Raw genomic sequence first — 15,519 nt, forward strand, 5'->3', positions numbered from 1 at the left:
TTAAAATTGATTGCGGGTTGAGATGCTGATGAGTCCCTAACACTGAAGGCCTGTTTCTGAGCACAGGAGAAACGTATGCCCTTGTGATGGGTAGTGAGCAGCACTTTCCTCTGCCTTGCAACACCTCTCTTCACCTCCGAGGGCTTTGGAATAGCCTGCTCTTCCAATAGGGTCCAGATGGATTTTAATGAGGGAGGGGTCTGGTTAGCAAAACAATCTTTCCGAGAACCCACATTATATTATAACTGATTAAAAAAAAACAGGGCTTTTAAACCGTTGCCAGATGGCAATCCTTCACAATGTGACTCCTTGTCCACCCATGGCCTATGATGATAGGGTCAGAACTGGATAAAAAAGGGAGGAGATGATGCCGGGACTTTGTTTCAGAGAGATGTGTTTTGCTGTCTAAACACAGCGTGGAAATCAACACTATATGGTAAATATTTCGAAACAATGAATCGCAGATCTATAACACAGGCTGATATGGTGTGAGCACTCTAGGCAGTGCAACCTTTGGGGCAAGAGGGGTTTAAAAAGGATACACTTTGAAATTCTGCACTCTACTGAAAAAGAAGTATCAATACACAGTACTATTTCCCAGAGCTAGAGATTACTGATCTGGATCAAGTTGCACCATGCGTTCACAAATAATCGTGATATATCTATTGCTCTAAGAATGTGTATGCATTGGGCATGCACACAACCCCATTATCAAGCAGAACCCTCTCATCCTCTGCTTTTCTAAAATGCTGCCAGGGTCCCAAGCACAGGGAGAATCTCCTCCTATCCTGGGTCCCAAACTGAAGGAGGCTCTCCACATTTCCCAGATTTGGGAACTCCATTAAACAGAATCAGGATCGACCTGCCCCCATGAAGCGTCGCACAGCAATTTTTTCCTCATATCCAAATCTTAAGGCTGTCTCAATGAGTATATATGGTTCATGGTTACAAACACTTTGCAGATAGAGTTAGTGTTGTGAAAATGTAAATGGCCGTCAAGCCCAGTGTGCATCATATACTTAGTGATTCAAGCATACAACCCTTTTTATCCAAGGCAAATTTGTCAAACAAATATCTGCAGTCATTTTTATGTTCCTTAGGGAGAGTGGGAGAGAGAAAGGTGAGCGAGATCGGCATTTGATACGCCAAGTAAAGCTAATACAACATAATTATTGTAGTGGAATTTCGGACCCTGAAAACACACGAAAAAGAATACAGATAAGCATGCCTGTGAAAATTTTGGACACGTGCCATATTCAAACTATTCTACAATGCAGTTTTGTGGTGCTGTATGGTCACTGATACCCTTTGTATCTTCATAATGTCTCAACAACTTTGCGGATTGCCTGTTTCACCTCTTGGTTTCGGAGGCTATAGATTAAGGGGTTAAGCAATGGAACAACAGTAACATACAGCACAGTTGCCAGTTTGTTTTCCTTCATGGAAAAGGATGAGGCTGGCCGCATGTAGACACTGATGCAAGTCCCATAGAACAGGATCACAACCATGAGGTGTGAAGAGCAGGTGAAGAATGCTTTGCGCCTCCCTGCTGAAGAAGGGATTCGAACAATGGTGGTGATGATGAAGACATAGGATGTAATTGTCAGCGCAAAGGGGCCAACCCCAAAGACTGCTCCCATCAGGTAAGAGAAGAGTTCAATGAAAGCTGTGTCCGAGCAGGCCAATGTCATAAGAGCGGTGATATCACAGAAAAAATGGTTAATTTCCGTGGATCCACAAAAGGATGCCAGAGAGATCAGGATGGTGTGGGCCAGTGGAGACATGAAGCCCAGCATCCAGGAAAAAGCTGCTAGTGCCAAACAAACGGCCCTATTCATGACCAGTGAGTATCGCAAGGGGTTGCAGATCGCCACATACCTGTCATAAGCCATAGCGGCCAAGAGATATAATTCAACATCTGTGAAGCAGAGGAAGAGGTAGAGCTGGAATATGCAGGCAGCAAACGAGATAACTCTCCTTTGAGTCAGCAACATTTCCTCCATTTTAGGGATAGTAACCGATATGGCAGAGATTTCAAGGAGAGATAAATTGATGAGGAAAAAGTACATGGGGCTGTGTAAACGAGGTTCAACACACACCAGGAAGATGATAGTTAGGTTTCCTAGTAGGACCATTATGTAGATGAGAAAGAACAATAGAAAGAGGGGGATCTGAAGCACCTGAAGTTCCGTGAGACCCAGAATGACGAACTCGCCAATAGTTGTGTGATTGCTCGCTGTCATGCCTTTGTTTCTGAAAACCAACTCTGAAGAGAAAGAATGAAAACTAAAAGTTCATTATTTTAGTACAACTGCGCAAAATGAGCATGGACACTGCATTAACTAGGGAGCTGGGCATGCTTAGTTTCTACCATCTATGTGTAAATACACTCCCATCTCCGTAAGCTATACATGCCAATTGTTCAGATAAACATTAATAAATGTACTCGATATAATGTATGTAATGGCACACATCTTATCTGCCTAGCAAATAATAACAACAACATGCATTTTTTATGTAATGCTCTAGGTCAGATTCCTCATTCTTTTCAGGATTGCAATGAAAGCTGACAAAAAAATCAATTCATCTTCATTTCAGTCTGTTATTACCCAAATCAGGGTCTCATTTATGGTTTGGTGGTGTGACGAATCACGAGAATCTGTCACTTCTCACCAAGGGACCATTTCCCTGTGAGGCTAGGAGGCGAGCCCGCTCCGTTATACCCTCCCAAGGGGTAGAGGCAAGAGAGACCTCACCGCAAGAGACTCCCCCTTTGGGGACAAGGACTCCAATTCTGATGAGGAACTCCCTAAGAAACATACCACCAACATAACTCTAAAAACAACTAGTGAAGAAAGGTATGAAGAACATACCAAAATATCTGTTATTGCCATCAAGATACTCCTCTAAGAGAAAAACTGTCTGACACTGAGACGAGGGAAGAGACCTGTAGGGAATACAGACCCTTGAAACAAACAGAGAGAAATGGCTGTGACATTATGCTGGGGTAGGCCCAGGAAAGCGTAACAAAGAAGTAGGGGGAGACTGAAAGAAGAGTGATAGAACCTGCAAGTTACAAACTTGCGTTCTGTAGTATCCTGTGGGAAAGCTGTAGGCGTGGCATCCTTTGCGAAGTCAGACTACAGCTGAGGTTTCTGGGGCGTGGCGTTGGAAAAGAGAAGGGATGAGAGAAGCCGAAGAGAAGGTGAGGTATCCGAGCCCAGAACAAGAGCTAAGTGGTGGTGTAACCAAAGGTGTGCAGTGGGCCCACTTGGCCTGTGTATACCGCTGATACCACATCGTTGGATGACAGGAAGTCAAACATCCTGGTGAAACAGAAACCGCTGAGACCGTGGGAGAAACCGCAAGAACCAAGAAAAGCCAACCTGACTAGTCCCGAGTGATGTCCTCGAGCATAGTAGGTAACGGGGAACACGAGAGACCCGGGAGGGGGACTGGAGCGAATCATTACTGGGACGCTCATACTCGTCTAAATCAAGACAAAATATTAGTATTGAGTAAAGAGAAAGAGAATGATTACTGGCACACTCATACTTATCCCAGCCAATATAAGATACTTGCACTGAGTAAAGAGAAAGAGAATAATTACTGGCATGCTCATACTCGTCCCAGTCTAGATCAGGTACTGAGATTGAATGAAGAGAAGGAGAATCCTTACTGGCATGCTCAGTCATCTCAGTCCAGATCAGATATTGAGATTAAATTAAGAGAAGGCGCATCATTACAGGCCCATTCATACTCGTCCCAGTCCAGAGCAGATATTAAAGAAAGAGAAAGAATTATTACTGGAACACTCATACTCATCCCAGTAGAGTTAAGAAACTAATGTGGAATGATAAGCCCATTGAAAGAATTATAATCCAGGAGAGCAAGAAGACAACCTTGAGAGATTATCGAATAGGAGATAATGTCAGAGGGACAACTTGAGAGAAAAGACTGAAATAGAAAACAAAGGCCAAGGCCAAAGTTAAACCAAAGACTTTGAAGTAAAGATTAAGAACTCAGGAAGTCAAAGGTTAAGTTCTAACTGTTGGACAAAGTTATCCAGTGAAAGAAAAAGGGTAAATATAAGTAGAGCAAGAAAAGAGAAATACAAAAAGGAACGAAAGAGTAAAGAACAGAGGGACTCAAAACTTTGAAGAACCCACCAGTACAACTGTGCCACTTGATAAAGGCAGTTAACAAGTACTACTTAAAACAACTTTATCAAATGGAAATTGGCAAAGAACCAGCCAAGAGGAGAAGAGAGTCATTCCCCTGGCTTTTGTTGTTGTAATAGTCGTAGGTTAGAATAGGTTAGTTTGGACAGTGGGCTGATACTGATTTTGCACTGTCACTGATGAGCACCTTAGTTAGCTTTGTTAGGCAGGTAAATCCCTAGTGTAGAGAAAGATAGGCATTTGCTTCCAGAGAGATGGAAAGTCAGAGTCCTTTTCCTTCTGATCCGCCACAGTGGTCTGGTAAAAAGGTATAGTAATGGGAAAACTGTCACTTTTACTGCGGCACCAAATTTAGAGTTTCAAACTGAAGCTTGAAAAAACCACTTGGTTTTGCGTAGAGGGCATTTTCTCCCCACAAAACCATTATCATATCCGGTAATTACCACATGTGTTAATATGCAATCCCCAATGAGTCCTATTGGCCTCCAGAATGTGTGATAACTGAAGGGTCTGCATGACTCTAAATCATGTGGACCATTCCTGTTACTACATGCAGTAATGATATTTGACTATGGCACTATTTCCAAAGGAAATACCACCAGACTGTAAATTAGACCTTTAATAGTATTCAATTCATCAACCTTGGAATGTTTAAATACTCAATGGGAAAGGCCGTTGCCCAACCTTGAGCTGTCCACCTGGACAACATCAATGATCTAACAACAAGTTGTAGACATAAAGCCCAAAGGAATAGGAATCACTGTAAAATGGTAATGAATGAGAAAGGCTGTGGGGGAGAATAAGAAAATCCAGATAATGACTAGAGACTTAAAAGGAAAATACAGGTCCCTTGAGTGAATACAATGAACATAATGGTTTGCTTTGTGAGGCTTGTTATTAGAGTGGGTTAAAGTGCTTTAAGTACATGTTGTCCAGCGAAACACCTCAAATGTACCCTTAAAAACATGTCTTTACTCTGCACACTTATAGCAACTTCCTGCAGATAAGTGGGAGCAGACTGACCTTTTTTCGATGCAACGACAGCACCACGTGTATGTGTGAGTGGGGTCATTGATGTTGTAAATGACTGCAGGCCCGTGTGCTTTTACACATCTCAGTTGCCGGCCTGTTAATCAACTAAGAAGTGGGCTAGCTGCCCAGTTAAGTTTGCATTGCTGGCCGAACGCAGGTCAGAAGGGCACTGTCTTATTCTGCGGAAAGGTGCAAATGGAATCCCATGCCCCTGAAATCAAATCTGGCTAAACTTCAATACTTACTATTTTGTTTTGAGTTCCTCTTTGTCTAGATCCGCAATACATTTTTACAGGCTTGCTTATTCTTGCATTTCTATTAACAGAATTTAAAGTTTTACCATGTCGGGGGGGTGGGTGGGGGCACTGCTGAGCAGCCGAAGGATGTGGACATGAGCTCTCGGTGCACCACGAGGCTGCCACTATCCTAGCTTTATTATTCTGGTTGGAGTTGCACATTTTGGGTCCATGTCAGTAAATTTGATCAGCGGAGGGTGCCGGCTGCAATCTGCTCCTTTCCTTCTGCAGAACGGTGCCAGGAAGCACCAGAACAAGGAGGATCCTTGAGGATGCTGAGGTGCACTAGGACCCCAACCGGCCCATAAAGCTGGGGGTTGCCCAATAGCAATTTAGGATGAGTAGCAGCATCTGTGAGATGGATGGGGATGCAGATTAATACTCTAGCATCAAATCAATAATGACAACTCAATGGTTTGGCAAAGGGAGTCGGTTTAATGACAAGTACAAAAAAACGGGGAATTCATGAACATCAGCTATTGCTTGATCTTCCTTCTCGCTTCAACAACTCCAACGAACTTCATAAAAAACACATCATTGATACTAAAAACTCATCATCACTGACGTGTAACTCTTAAAATGTTGCATGCCATTCTTTTGGTTATAGGAAGGTAACTTTAATATAGGTACTATATCTGTATATGGTAACGGAGTGAGGGGATTAGATAAACAGTGTCAGGTGGGGCATCTAAGCCCTTCCTTCAAAATGGCTACTGTGGACGTCACCAAAAGTATGTCTCCTCATTGGTTCTACTAACTATAGGATCGTAGATTACTTGGTCCACTATGATTGGGTTGGCACCAACCCCACTCATACTTTTCCACTAGCTTAGCAGCGTGCAGAATAGCCAGCCAGGTGCAGGGTGCTTGTCTGCTCCCTCAGCCTTCCTCCAATTATTGCTACAATCAATCATCACCTCAGTGGTCATGTGTCAATTATTTATTTGTGGTTGGCCTCGAGACTGCATCTCGGTCTGGAAAAGTTCAGATATCTGTGCATGGCACAAGGCCACGCGTAGGTTTGAAAGCTTCATCTCTTCTTGCTTGGCTGGTGACGTGATTCAGACACTGTGAAATCGTCTCATTCTCCATGTAATTTGTGTATTTGATTCAGTGTTGCCCACCACCTGCCTTCCGCGGCTCATCTTGACCTCTCTGAACAGGATACTCTGCTCTTTGCTTCATTAATTGTATATACTGTTGGTCCATTTCAGCTGATACGACCTTGGCTTTTTGGCATGTGTCCGAGTTTCTTTCTGTCTTTAGTTTTTGAGTTACGTGCGGAGGGGCTCCTCTCCTGAGACCTTTAGGAACCTTTGGTAGATAATGCTCTTGTGCATAGTGGAAGTATACTTATATAAAATGCTCTTTTTGAGGTAGATATGTATAGGTGGCGCTTGCCACAATCTATCTTACTATAAAGCATAGAAAGCTGCACAATTTTCTTAGCTTTCTTGCGGTTTCAAGCATATGTACACATGTAAACTGGCTGAATATCTTCATCGTGTTCATGGCATAAGCTTTTTACATTTGACATCGTTATTTCATTTCAGGTTCATGATGTTTCTTATCCATGGTGTTTCATCTCTTTTCGTCATTCGCAGGTCATCATTTCTTCTATATGTGAGTCAGTACAGGTTCTTGTGGCATCACCATTCGTCTTCCTTTAGGACTTTCTCTGCTTCTTCAGGCATTGTATTCTGACAATCTTCATTTTGTTTCATTTGTCGATATGTTTTTCTAAATTGGTACCTTACTGTCCAAAGTTTCTTATGTGCAGGTAACTTCTATAGTCACCTTCTATCAGTACCTGTCAGTCTGATAGGTACTGGGCAGAGCCCCACGGCGGCTCTCAGCTAGTTTATTTGTTCATCATACATCACATATTTCGGTGTGAACGTTCCTGGTACTTCAAAATGGATGGTTGGAGCGCGGGTCGTGCTTGGGACCTCCTCCCCCCTCTGGGCGATTCATCGACCACTTTCACTTTTTCTTTTGTATCCATCTTTCCTGCATCCTCTGTATTCACTTTCACTTCATCTTCTGGGTCCACTTTTACTTCGTCTTCATTGTCCACACATGAAGGTCTGAAGAAATGTCTCTTTGGGGTCCATATTTTTATGACTCCCTTCAATGTTCCTGCTGTTCTTACGTGTTCGTCTTTGTTCCATGTCATTAGTTGACATTGTCCATTTGGGCTGCATTAGATCCATCTTCCTACATAGTTTCTGTGTTTCCTTGGATACCGAAACTTTGTTCCTTCTAGCGCATGAATGCTAGCTTTAACAAAGTGTCTAATTTCTTCATCAGTCAGGTCTTTGGGCTTCCATCCTTGTTCAACATCAATCATGATCTTTATCCCTATGGCCTTTTTTGCAGATTTCTGGCACTGAGAGATTATTATCTTGATAACACAGAATCTGAGCAGTATCATCACTAGCAGGGCTCCTATGAATTTGAATGCATCTGCCATCCATTGCGGAACCCATGCGAATAGTGATCCAAACCAACTGTCGTCGCCCACTTCGTCAGTTTCATCAATCATTTGATTTTATAGTTTTGTCAGCAGACATATGGCCTCTGTTAGAGTTCCATTTTCTTCGTCGTGATAAGGTATAAATGTGCAACATGATTCTCCAATTTTTGCACAAACACCTCCATCCATAACTGTGATCATGTCAAGGACATATCTGTTCTGGAAAGTCATTAGTCGGATTTCCCTTAACTCTTCTTTGATTGCGTTTAATCCTTTTATGGTCATGTTGATGGTTTGCAGTAACTCCCATCTGGTTATCTGCAACCATTTAATATTTGCTCCAATGTGGCATAAACATTGTCGTGAACACTGATGAGGTCAGGCTGAACAGTCTGTGTTCATATGGGATTGCATGGAAAGCTTCTTCTGATTTAGCCGAAAAGTAATTCTCTCTCTTTATTCTATTCATCAGTTCCACTGATCTTCTTTTCCTCAGGTGAGCATCTGCTTTCGGGAAACTGTTAATATTCACATCAGTTTTTGGAATCACCTCTGCTGGAACATGGACATTCACTCTTGTGTATATACCTCCCCAGTTTCTCGGCAGTCTGATGTATGCTTTGGATCCACACGCCCAATAATGATCCATGATTACTGCGGAACCATGTACCATTCCTAGTGCATCAAACAATCGTCCAAAATTCTGGTTTTCTCCCATTTTTCTTGTACCATTATTTCTAAAACAAAATGTAGGGCTTTCCAATGGCACTATCTGCAAGGGTCCTCCCCTGTCTTCGACCCATATCAATATCTTGGCAAGCTTTGGCCATAATGGCTTGCATCCATTTTGTAATATGTCAATGGTACCTTGGTAACGACCAATGACCATCCATGCTCTGCAGATCACTACTCCTTTCTCCCATCCGTCTGGAGAAAGTACTGTTGCCCAAATCTGCATTTGGCCTCTGTTCTTCCAGCTTCGAGCTTTTTCTGGAATTTTTCCTTGAACGTTTAGTTTCTGGTTCGCTTCTCTTCTGATTTCTGCTCCTTTAACTCCAGGCTTCTCGTATCTGATCACAATGTGCTTTGTCTTTCTATTGTTCCTTGTCTTTATGTCCTGGACATAATCGTCTTCATTTGGATCGGTTGCTTAGTTGCCCATTTGAGTGAGGCATCACTTCCCATGAACTGGCCTCTGGCCTTGCACATTGCTACGTGTGATAGACCGTGTGCTTTCTGGACATCAATTTCCACAGCTACGAAGATCTATGACTTTCCTATCCTGTAAGGTAGGAGTGCACAAACAAAGCATTCCTCCTCTGAATTCCGTCTTCCAACTTCTTTCATATGCTGGTACCATATGTTATTTCCCAAGTGTGCTGTGCTGTCCAAATAGTCGTTTAGTTCACTCTCATCTCCTTGTATTTTTCTCTTGATTCTCAAGGTTTTCATGTAGTTTGCTATAACTACGTTCTTGAACACATCCGTATGGCTTCTTCTTGCTGGAGGATTCTTAGGTACCTCAATCCATGGTGCTGTCATGACCACTGCCCCTGGCCTTGGCAGTCGGGGCCCCTGGACCACACCACGGTGTCTCTTCATGGCCCCAGGGGCCCAATCATGTCCCCCAAGACTCTCTTGGAGTCGAGTCAGTCCTGGTGCCTCTGGCGCCAGGCTCATATGGCAGAAGGGAGAGCTGGAGCTCCCAATGGCAGTGTCACAACATGGATGCCCCCACACGGTTCAGTTCCAGAACTGAACCATGCGGTCTAGCATTTAGGGTGTGGTCGGGCCTGAAGGCACCTGGGATACCTGCAGGCTATATAAGCCATGCCCAAGCTGGAGAACACGCTTCGCGTTGTTCTGCTTTCGCAGCGTGACGTTCACCACGGTTCGTCGGATCTTCCTCAGCATACTGTGCCGACACCTGCAAGAAGAAGAACACCATTAGTTACTCTTACCTGTTAGCGAGCCAGCTCCGGTCATCTGCTCCAGTGTCCCGAACATCCAGCATCTCAGCGAACTCTCGCTCTCTCTCCTGGAAGCTGCGACCTGGAAAATAGAAAAGCAGTATTAGTAAGCGTTTATTCTTCACATTTAAACAACATTCAGAAGGCTCACGCTTACCTGAGTTAAACTTGCTGTTGGTTCATGTCCATTCAGGCCTTCCAACAACCTGCAAGAGAAAAGGGCAAGGCTGATTAACACGCATAATTACTCGATGGTGATTCGAACATCTACTTACCGCTCTGCATCCTCTAGGCAGCTTATCACCTGGAACATTGCGGCGGCCTGCGAGAGAGGGACAACACAGGTTAGCACACCGCAAGAAAAGCACATAGCGTTGCGCTCCGCTCTTTCACTTACCATCTCGAGCACAGCCCCAGCCAGCACGGCATCTTCAGAACTGCTTCCGCACCTAAGAAGAGAAGGAAAGACATTAACAGGGGCAATTACAATTAAGGACAAGCTGTCAAAACAACAGACTTACCTGAAGAACTGAGTCGCAGCAGGTCTGGACTCACAGGGCCCGCACCAGTGAAGCAACTCGGTTGCGACGCGCCCATCCACGACGCACCCCTGCACAGAACAGCAGGACGGAGAGTGCAGCATACCAAAAACCCAGGTGAGGAAAGCACTAAGGGGTCATTGGGTCCACAAGGGAGGTGGGCTCTGGGAAAAAGAGACTATAAGCTAAAACCAAAACTCCTGTATTCCAGACTAGGTCCTCGGCAGAATAAGAACCGGAGGGAGTGGGTCCAGGTTGGAAGCAGTCCAGCCAGATTGGGTGGCGTCCCTGTGGATACCAGGTGAGCGTTGCAGATCGCAAAGCCTCACAACCGCAATCCAACCGGGCGTCAAGCATGGAAACCTCGGAAACCTACCAGTTAGCTCACGTGCTGGGACAGTTACGCACTGAGGTGCATTCAGCCAGGCAGGAGACCAACGCCTTGCGGAGAGAATTAATAGTGACCAAAGAACAAACTGATGACTTAAGTAGACAACTCCTTCAATCACAGGCTGGACAAGCCCCATTGCCTGGGACCATTCCATCGATGTCAGCACCGCCGATCAATCCGGTGCAGATCACCCTCCCTGGAGCAGTTCCTTTAGCCCCACCGGAGCGTTTCACGGGGGATCCTAGGAAGTATGCAACTTTCATGAACCAGTGTCACCTCCATTTTCTTTGCAGACCTGGGGCCTTTCCTAATGATCAATCACGGTGGCTTTTGTGTTGTCTTATTTTAGGGGCAGTGCTGCAGACTGGTCTGTACCTTTCGTTAGTCGGGATGACCCACTGCTACATGACTTTGGGGGCTTCCAGCAGGAGATGGAAAAGCTCTTCACCCGTGGTACTCATGGACAGGCATTAGACAACGAACTCTTGACCCTCCGTCAAGGAAACCAAGACCTATTGACATATATAGCGACCTTCAACAGGCTTCTGGTCGAAGCAGGGTGGCCGGAGGAAAAGAGAACCACGCTATTTCACAGGGGCCTAAGGGGGGAGCTAAAGGATGTTCTTGCCCAAGTAGTGGATCCACCAAAAGACTGTGTCGAGTTTATCAACCTTGTGGTTCATCTTGATCACAGGTTGCAAGACCTAAGAGCAGATCAGAGCAGACCAGACACCCGTCCTATGTTCGTGCGCTTCAAGGACTATGTTCCACGAGGGGCAGACACTTCCGTGGAACCAATGCAACTAGGAGGGGTAAGACCTCCTTTAACCAAAGCTGAAAGGGACAAGAGGAGGGAACAGCAGCTATGCCTATACTGTGGAAAAGCAGGTAATTTCCTCAAGGAGTGTCCAGTAAAGCCACCAAGGAGAACCGTAGGAGCCACGGATAAAGAAAAACCAAGTGTCGGAAAACTACCAAGCCCGGCAAATGTAGGGGTCCATTTGTCGAGCGAAGAAAGTCAACTACAGACCTCCCATTTTGCATTGCCTGTGATCCTAATCAACCACCAACAGCCGTCTAAGATGCATACGGTAGAAGCATACATCGACAGCAGAGCCGTTGGGAATTACATGGACCAGGATCTTGCAGCAAAGATGGGGCTCTCTCTCTGCCCTAAGTCAACCACCGAGACGGTGACCATCGTAGATGGTACAGAAATCGCTTCCGGCCCAGTATCTAAATGCACAACAGTTCTAACTCTCCTATGTCAGGACGGCCACCGAGAATCTATCGCTTTTGATCTCGTCAAGGCACACCAGTTCCGGTTGATCCTAGGGATGCCGTGGTTGGTCGCACACAATCCGCATATCGATTGGCGTGCAAGGGAATTGGTCTTTTCCGAAGACTGTACATGCAATTGCTATTATAATGGAAGGAAGTCAACAAACACAATCTCGTCTGTCCAGGAAAAAGCGGCGATTGCCCTAGGTGTGATCGGTACCCTATCAAGCAAATATCAAGACTTTCAAGATGGGTTTCAAAAGGAACAAGCTAACACCTTGCCACCACACAGACCCTACGATTGCCAGATCAATCTGGTACCTGGTGCACAAATCCCTTGTGGTCGAATCTATGCGCTTACAGAACCAGAGAATCAACATTTGAAGTCATACTTAGAACAATATCTGGCTAACGGTTTTATCTGCCCCTCGAAGTCACCTGCAGCATCTCCCCTATTCTTCGCACCGAAGAAGGAAGGAGATTTGAGGACTTGCATCGATTATCACGCACTGAACCAAATCACTGTTAAAAATCGGTACCCCTTGCCCCTTATTCCGGAATTGTTAGACCAAGTCAAAGACGCCCAAATCTACACGAAATTGGACCTTAGAGGGGCATATCGTCTTGTCCGAATTAAAAAGGGGGACGAATGGAAGACCGCGTTTCGTACCAAATATGGCTTACATGAATACCAGGTGATGGCATTTGGCCTTTGCAATGCCCCCGCCGCATTTCAGTATTTCATGAACAATGTCTTAAGAGAAATGATTGACGTCTGTGCCCTGGTCTATATAGCCGATATCTTAGTATAGTTGGCCTCAAAACAGGACCATGTCAAGCATGTTCATTCCGTCCTTACCAAGCTCTGCCAACATCACCTCTATGCCAAACTCGAAAAATTATCATTCCACGTCACAGAGGTAGAGTTCCTTGGGTTCATCCTCACTCCAAAGGGAATCTGAATGGATGTGCACAAGGTTGACGCCATTCTAAACTGGCCAGCTCCAAGTTCATTCAAAGGGATCCAGAGCATGTTGGGCTTTGAAAACTTTTACCACCGATTCATCCTGGGAGTTTCTCAAATAGTACATCCAATCACATCTTTATTGAGGAAGTGCAACAAGAAATTCCAGTGGACAGAAGAGGCAGAAAAGGCCTTTCAAGAACTCAAGGGGAGATTCACTTCCTCTCCGATTTTACGACACCCTCGCCCAGATCTTCCGTATGTGTTAGAAACGGACAACTCCAGTATGGCGATGGGTGCTGTTCTATCTCAAAGGGACCCACAAACTGGCCAGTTACATCCAGTAGCCTTCTGGTTGTGTAAGTTTTCACCACCTGAACTCAATTATGCCATCACGGACAAAGAGCTCCTGGCCATAAAATCAGCCTTCAAGGCCTGTCGACATTATCTGGTAGGTGCCAGGCACACTATCACCGTGATAACTTACCATCGAAATCTACAATACCTAAAAGGTGCGACGGCTAAATCCTCACGACAACTACGCTGGGCCCTTTTCTTCGTGGAGTATGATTACGTAATCACGTTTCGACCCGGGGTCAAAAATGGAAAATCTGATGCCCTTTCGCGCATGGGTACAGATGAACTGGTATACACGACCCCCAATCCCGTGGCCATCATCCCGAGTGAAACTCCTGGGCATTACAACCACGATGACTCAAGACGAATTGCTGCAAGGAATCCGACAGGTGATGACTCCTGAGTTGTTACAAGAATGGGATTCGCAGGGAGAACACTATGCAGTTAAGGACCAACTACCATACTTCAGGAACCGTCTATTCTTGCCCAAGAAAGAACTTCAGGAACAGGTAATCTAAGGATATCATGACTCCCTCATTGAAGGCCACCCTGGGATTGCTAAGAATCTAGCCAAAGTGAAACGTAGCTACTGGTGGCCCACGTGGCGTAAAGACGTCATTCAATTTATTATCTCTTGCAGTATTTGTGCACAAAATAAGTCATCTAAGCAGAAACCAGGTGGACTCCTCAGACCATTGGAAATTCTGCCGGCACCCTGGCATAGATTATCTCTCGACTTTATCACCGACCTACCATCCAGTCAAGGATACAATACCATTCTAGTGGTTGTAGACTTGTTTTCTAAAATGGCCCACTTGTTGCCGTTTAAAGGTCTCCCAAAGGTATCAGGTAATAATATCCCCAACAAAAATATCGCCGTAAATATGGCCGTTTGGTTCGCCGTAGGCAATATTTTAATTGGGTATATTATGGGGGAGCGCGGGTTGCGGGGGTGTCCACCGCACATTAAAAAGTGATGCAGGGGTTGCGGGGGTGGCCCCCGCAGGGTCCATTGTGAATTTCGCCGCAAAAATATGCCGATATTTTTGTATGGCAATATTTTTGCAGCGAAATTATCACATGGAACCCTCCCAAGTGCATCTAGCCTGGCGAAGACATTCCTTGAAAACATTGTAAGGCTCCATGGGTTCCCGTCAGTGCTGATCTCGGATTGAGGTACCCAATTCGTATCCAACTTCTGGAGCAAATGTTGTTCAATGGCTCAAATCGACATTAAACTATCCACTAGCCACCACCCCCAAACGGATGGTCAAATGGAAAGAACGAACCAAACACTCGAACAGTACTTGCGCTGTATGCTCCATCAAGTGGAAGGGAATTGGAAAGACTTGTTGTGGATTGCCGAGTATGCTTATAATAATTCCCAGCACAGCAGTACTGGACAGACCCCATTTTATACAATATATGGCAGACACCCACGGACGTCCGAACTGGACGTCCCCACGGCTCTGGAAACGCCGGCCATCAAAACCTTACAAACCATCATTTCTCAGGCCTTCACAAGAGCCATCGAACATTTACGTCAAGCCAAAGACCGCCAAAAGAAATACGCAGACCAGCGTTGTGAAAGGGCTCCCAACTACCAGGTGGGAGACAAAATTTGGTTGGCATCAAAGCATGTACCTATAAAAAGGGACCCGGACATTTCATCATTGATTCTATTATAAACCCAGCTGCAGTTAAACTGGCCCTGCCGACCAACATGCATATTCACCCTGTGTTCCATGTGTCTCTCTTAAAACCAGTTCAGCCTGGAACACGGGTAACCACACCACCTGAACCAGTAATGGTCAATCGAGAACCAGAATTTGAGGTCAAGAACATCCTGGACTCAAAGTATGTCAGAACAAAACTATATTACCTAGTGGACTGGAAGGGATATGGTCCGCAAGACAGGACATGGGAACCCTGTGATTACATCCATGCACCACGTTTAATACAACGTTTCCATCGTGATTATCCCACCAAACCAGGACCAGACAGAAGAACCACCCTGAGAGGGCCTTGGAGG

The 15,519-nt window shown here is 45.1% G+C and overlaps 1 protein-coding gene across 1 annotated transcript; it reads right to left on the reverse strand.

Annotated features, from left to right (window-relative positions):
- Positions 1-1,316: 1,316 nt before the first annotated feature.
- Positions 1,317-12,086, reverse strand: LOC138480571 (olfactory receptor 8D1-like). The gene is made up of 6 exons (XM_069612296.1): positions 12,016-12,086; positions 10,353-10,404; positions 10,231-10,277; positions 10,113-10,161; positions 9,947-10,037; positions 1,317-2,266 (listed from the first exon to the last, which is right to left on the reverse strand). Exons 1-6 carry the CDS (start codon positions 12,084-12,086, stop codon positions 1,317-1,319), a joined length of 1,260 nt encoding a protein of 419 aa, XP_069468397.1.
- Positions 12,087-15,519: the final 3,433 nt, after the last annotated feature.

Source organism: Ambystoma mexicanum, chromosome 5p (genome assembly GCF_040938575.1).
Source record: "Ambystoma mexicanum isolate Mex_15411 chromosome 5p, UKY_AmexF1_1, whole genome shotgun sequence".
NCBI lineage: Eukaryota > Metazoa > Chordata > Amphibia > Caudata > Ambystomatidae > Ambystoma > Ambystoma mexicanum.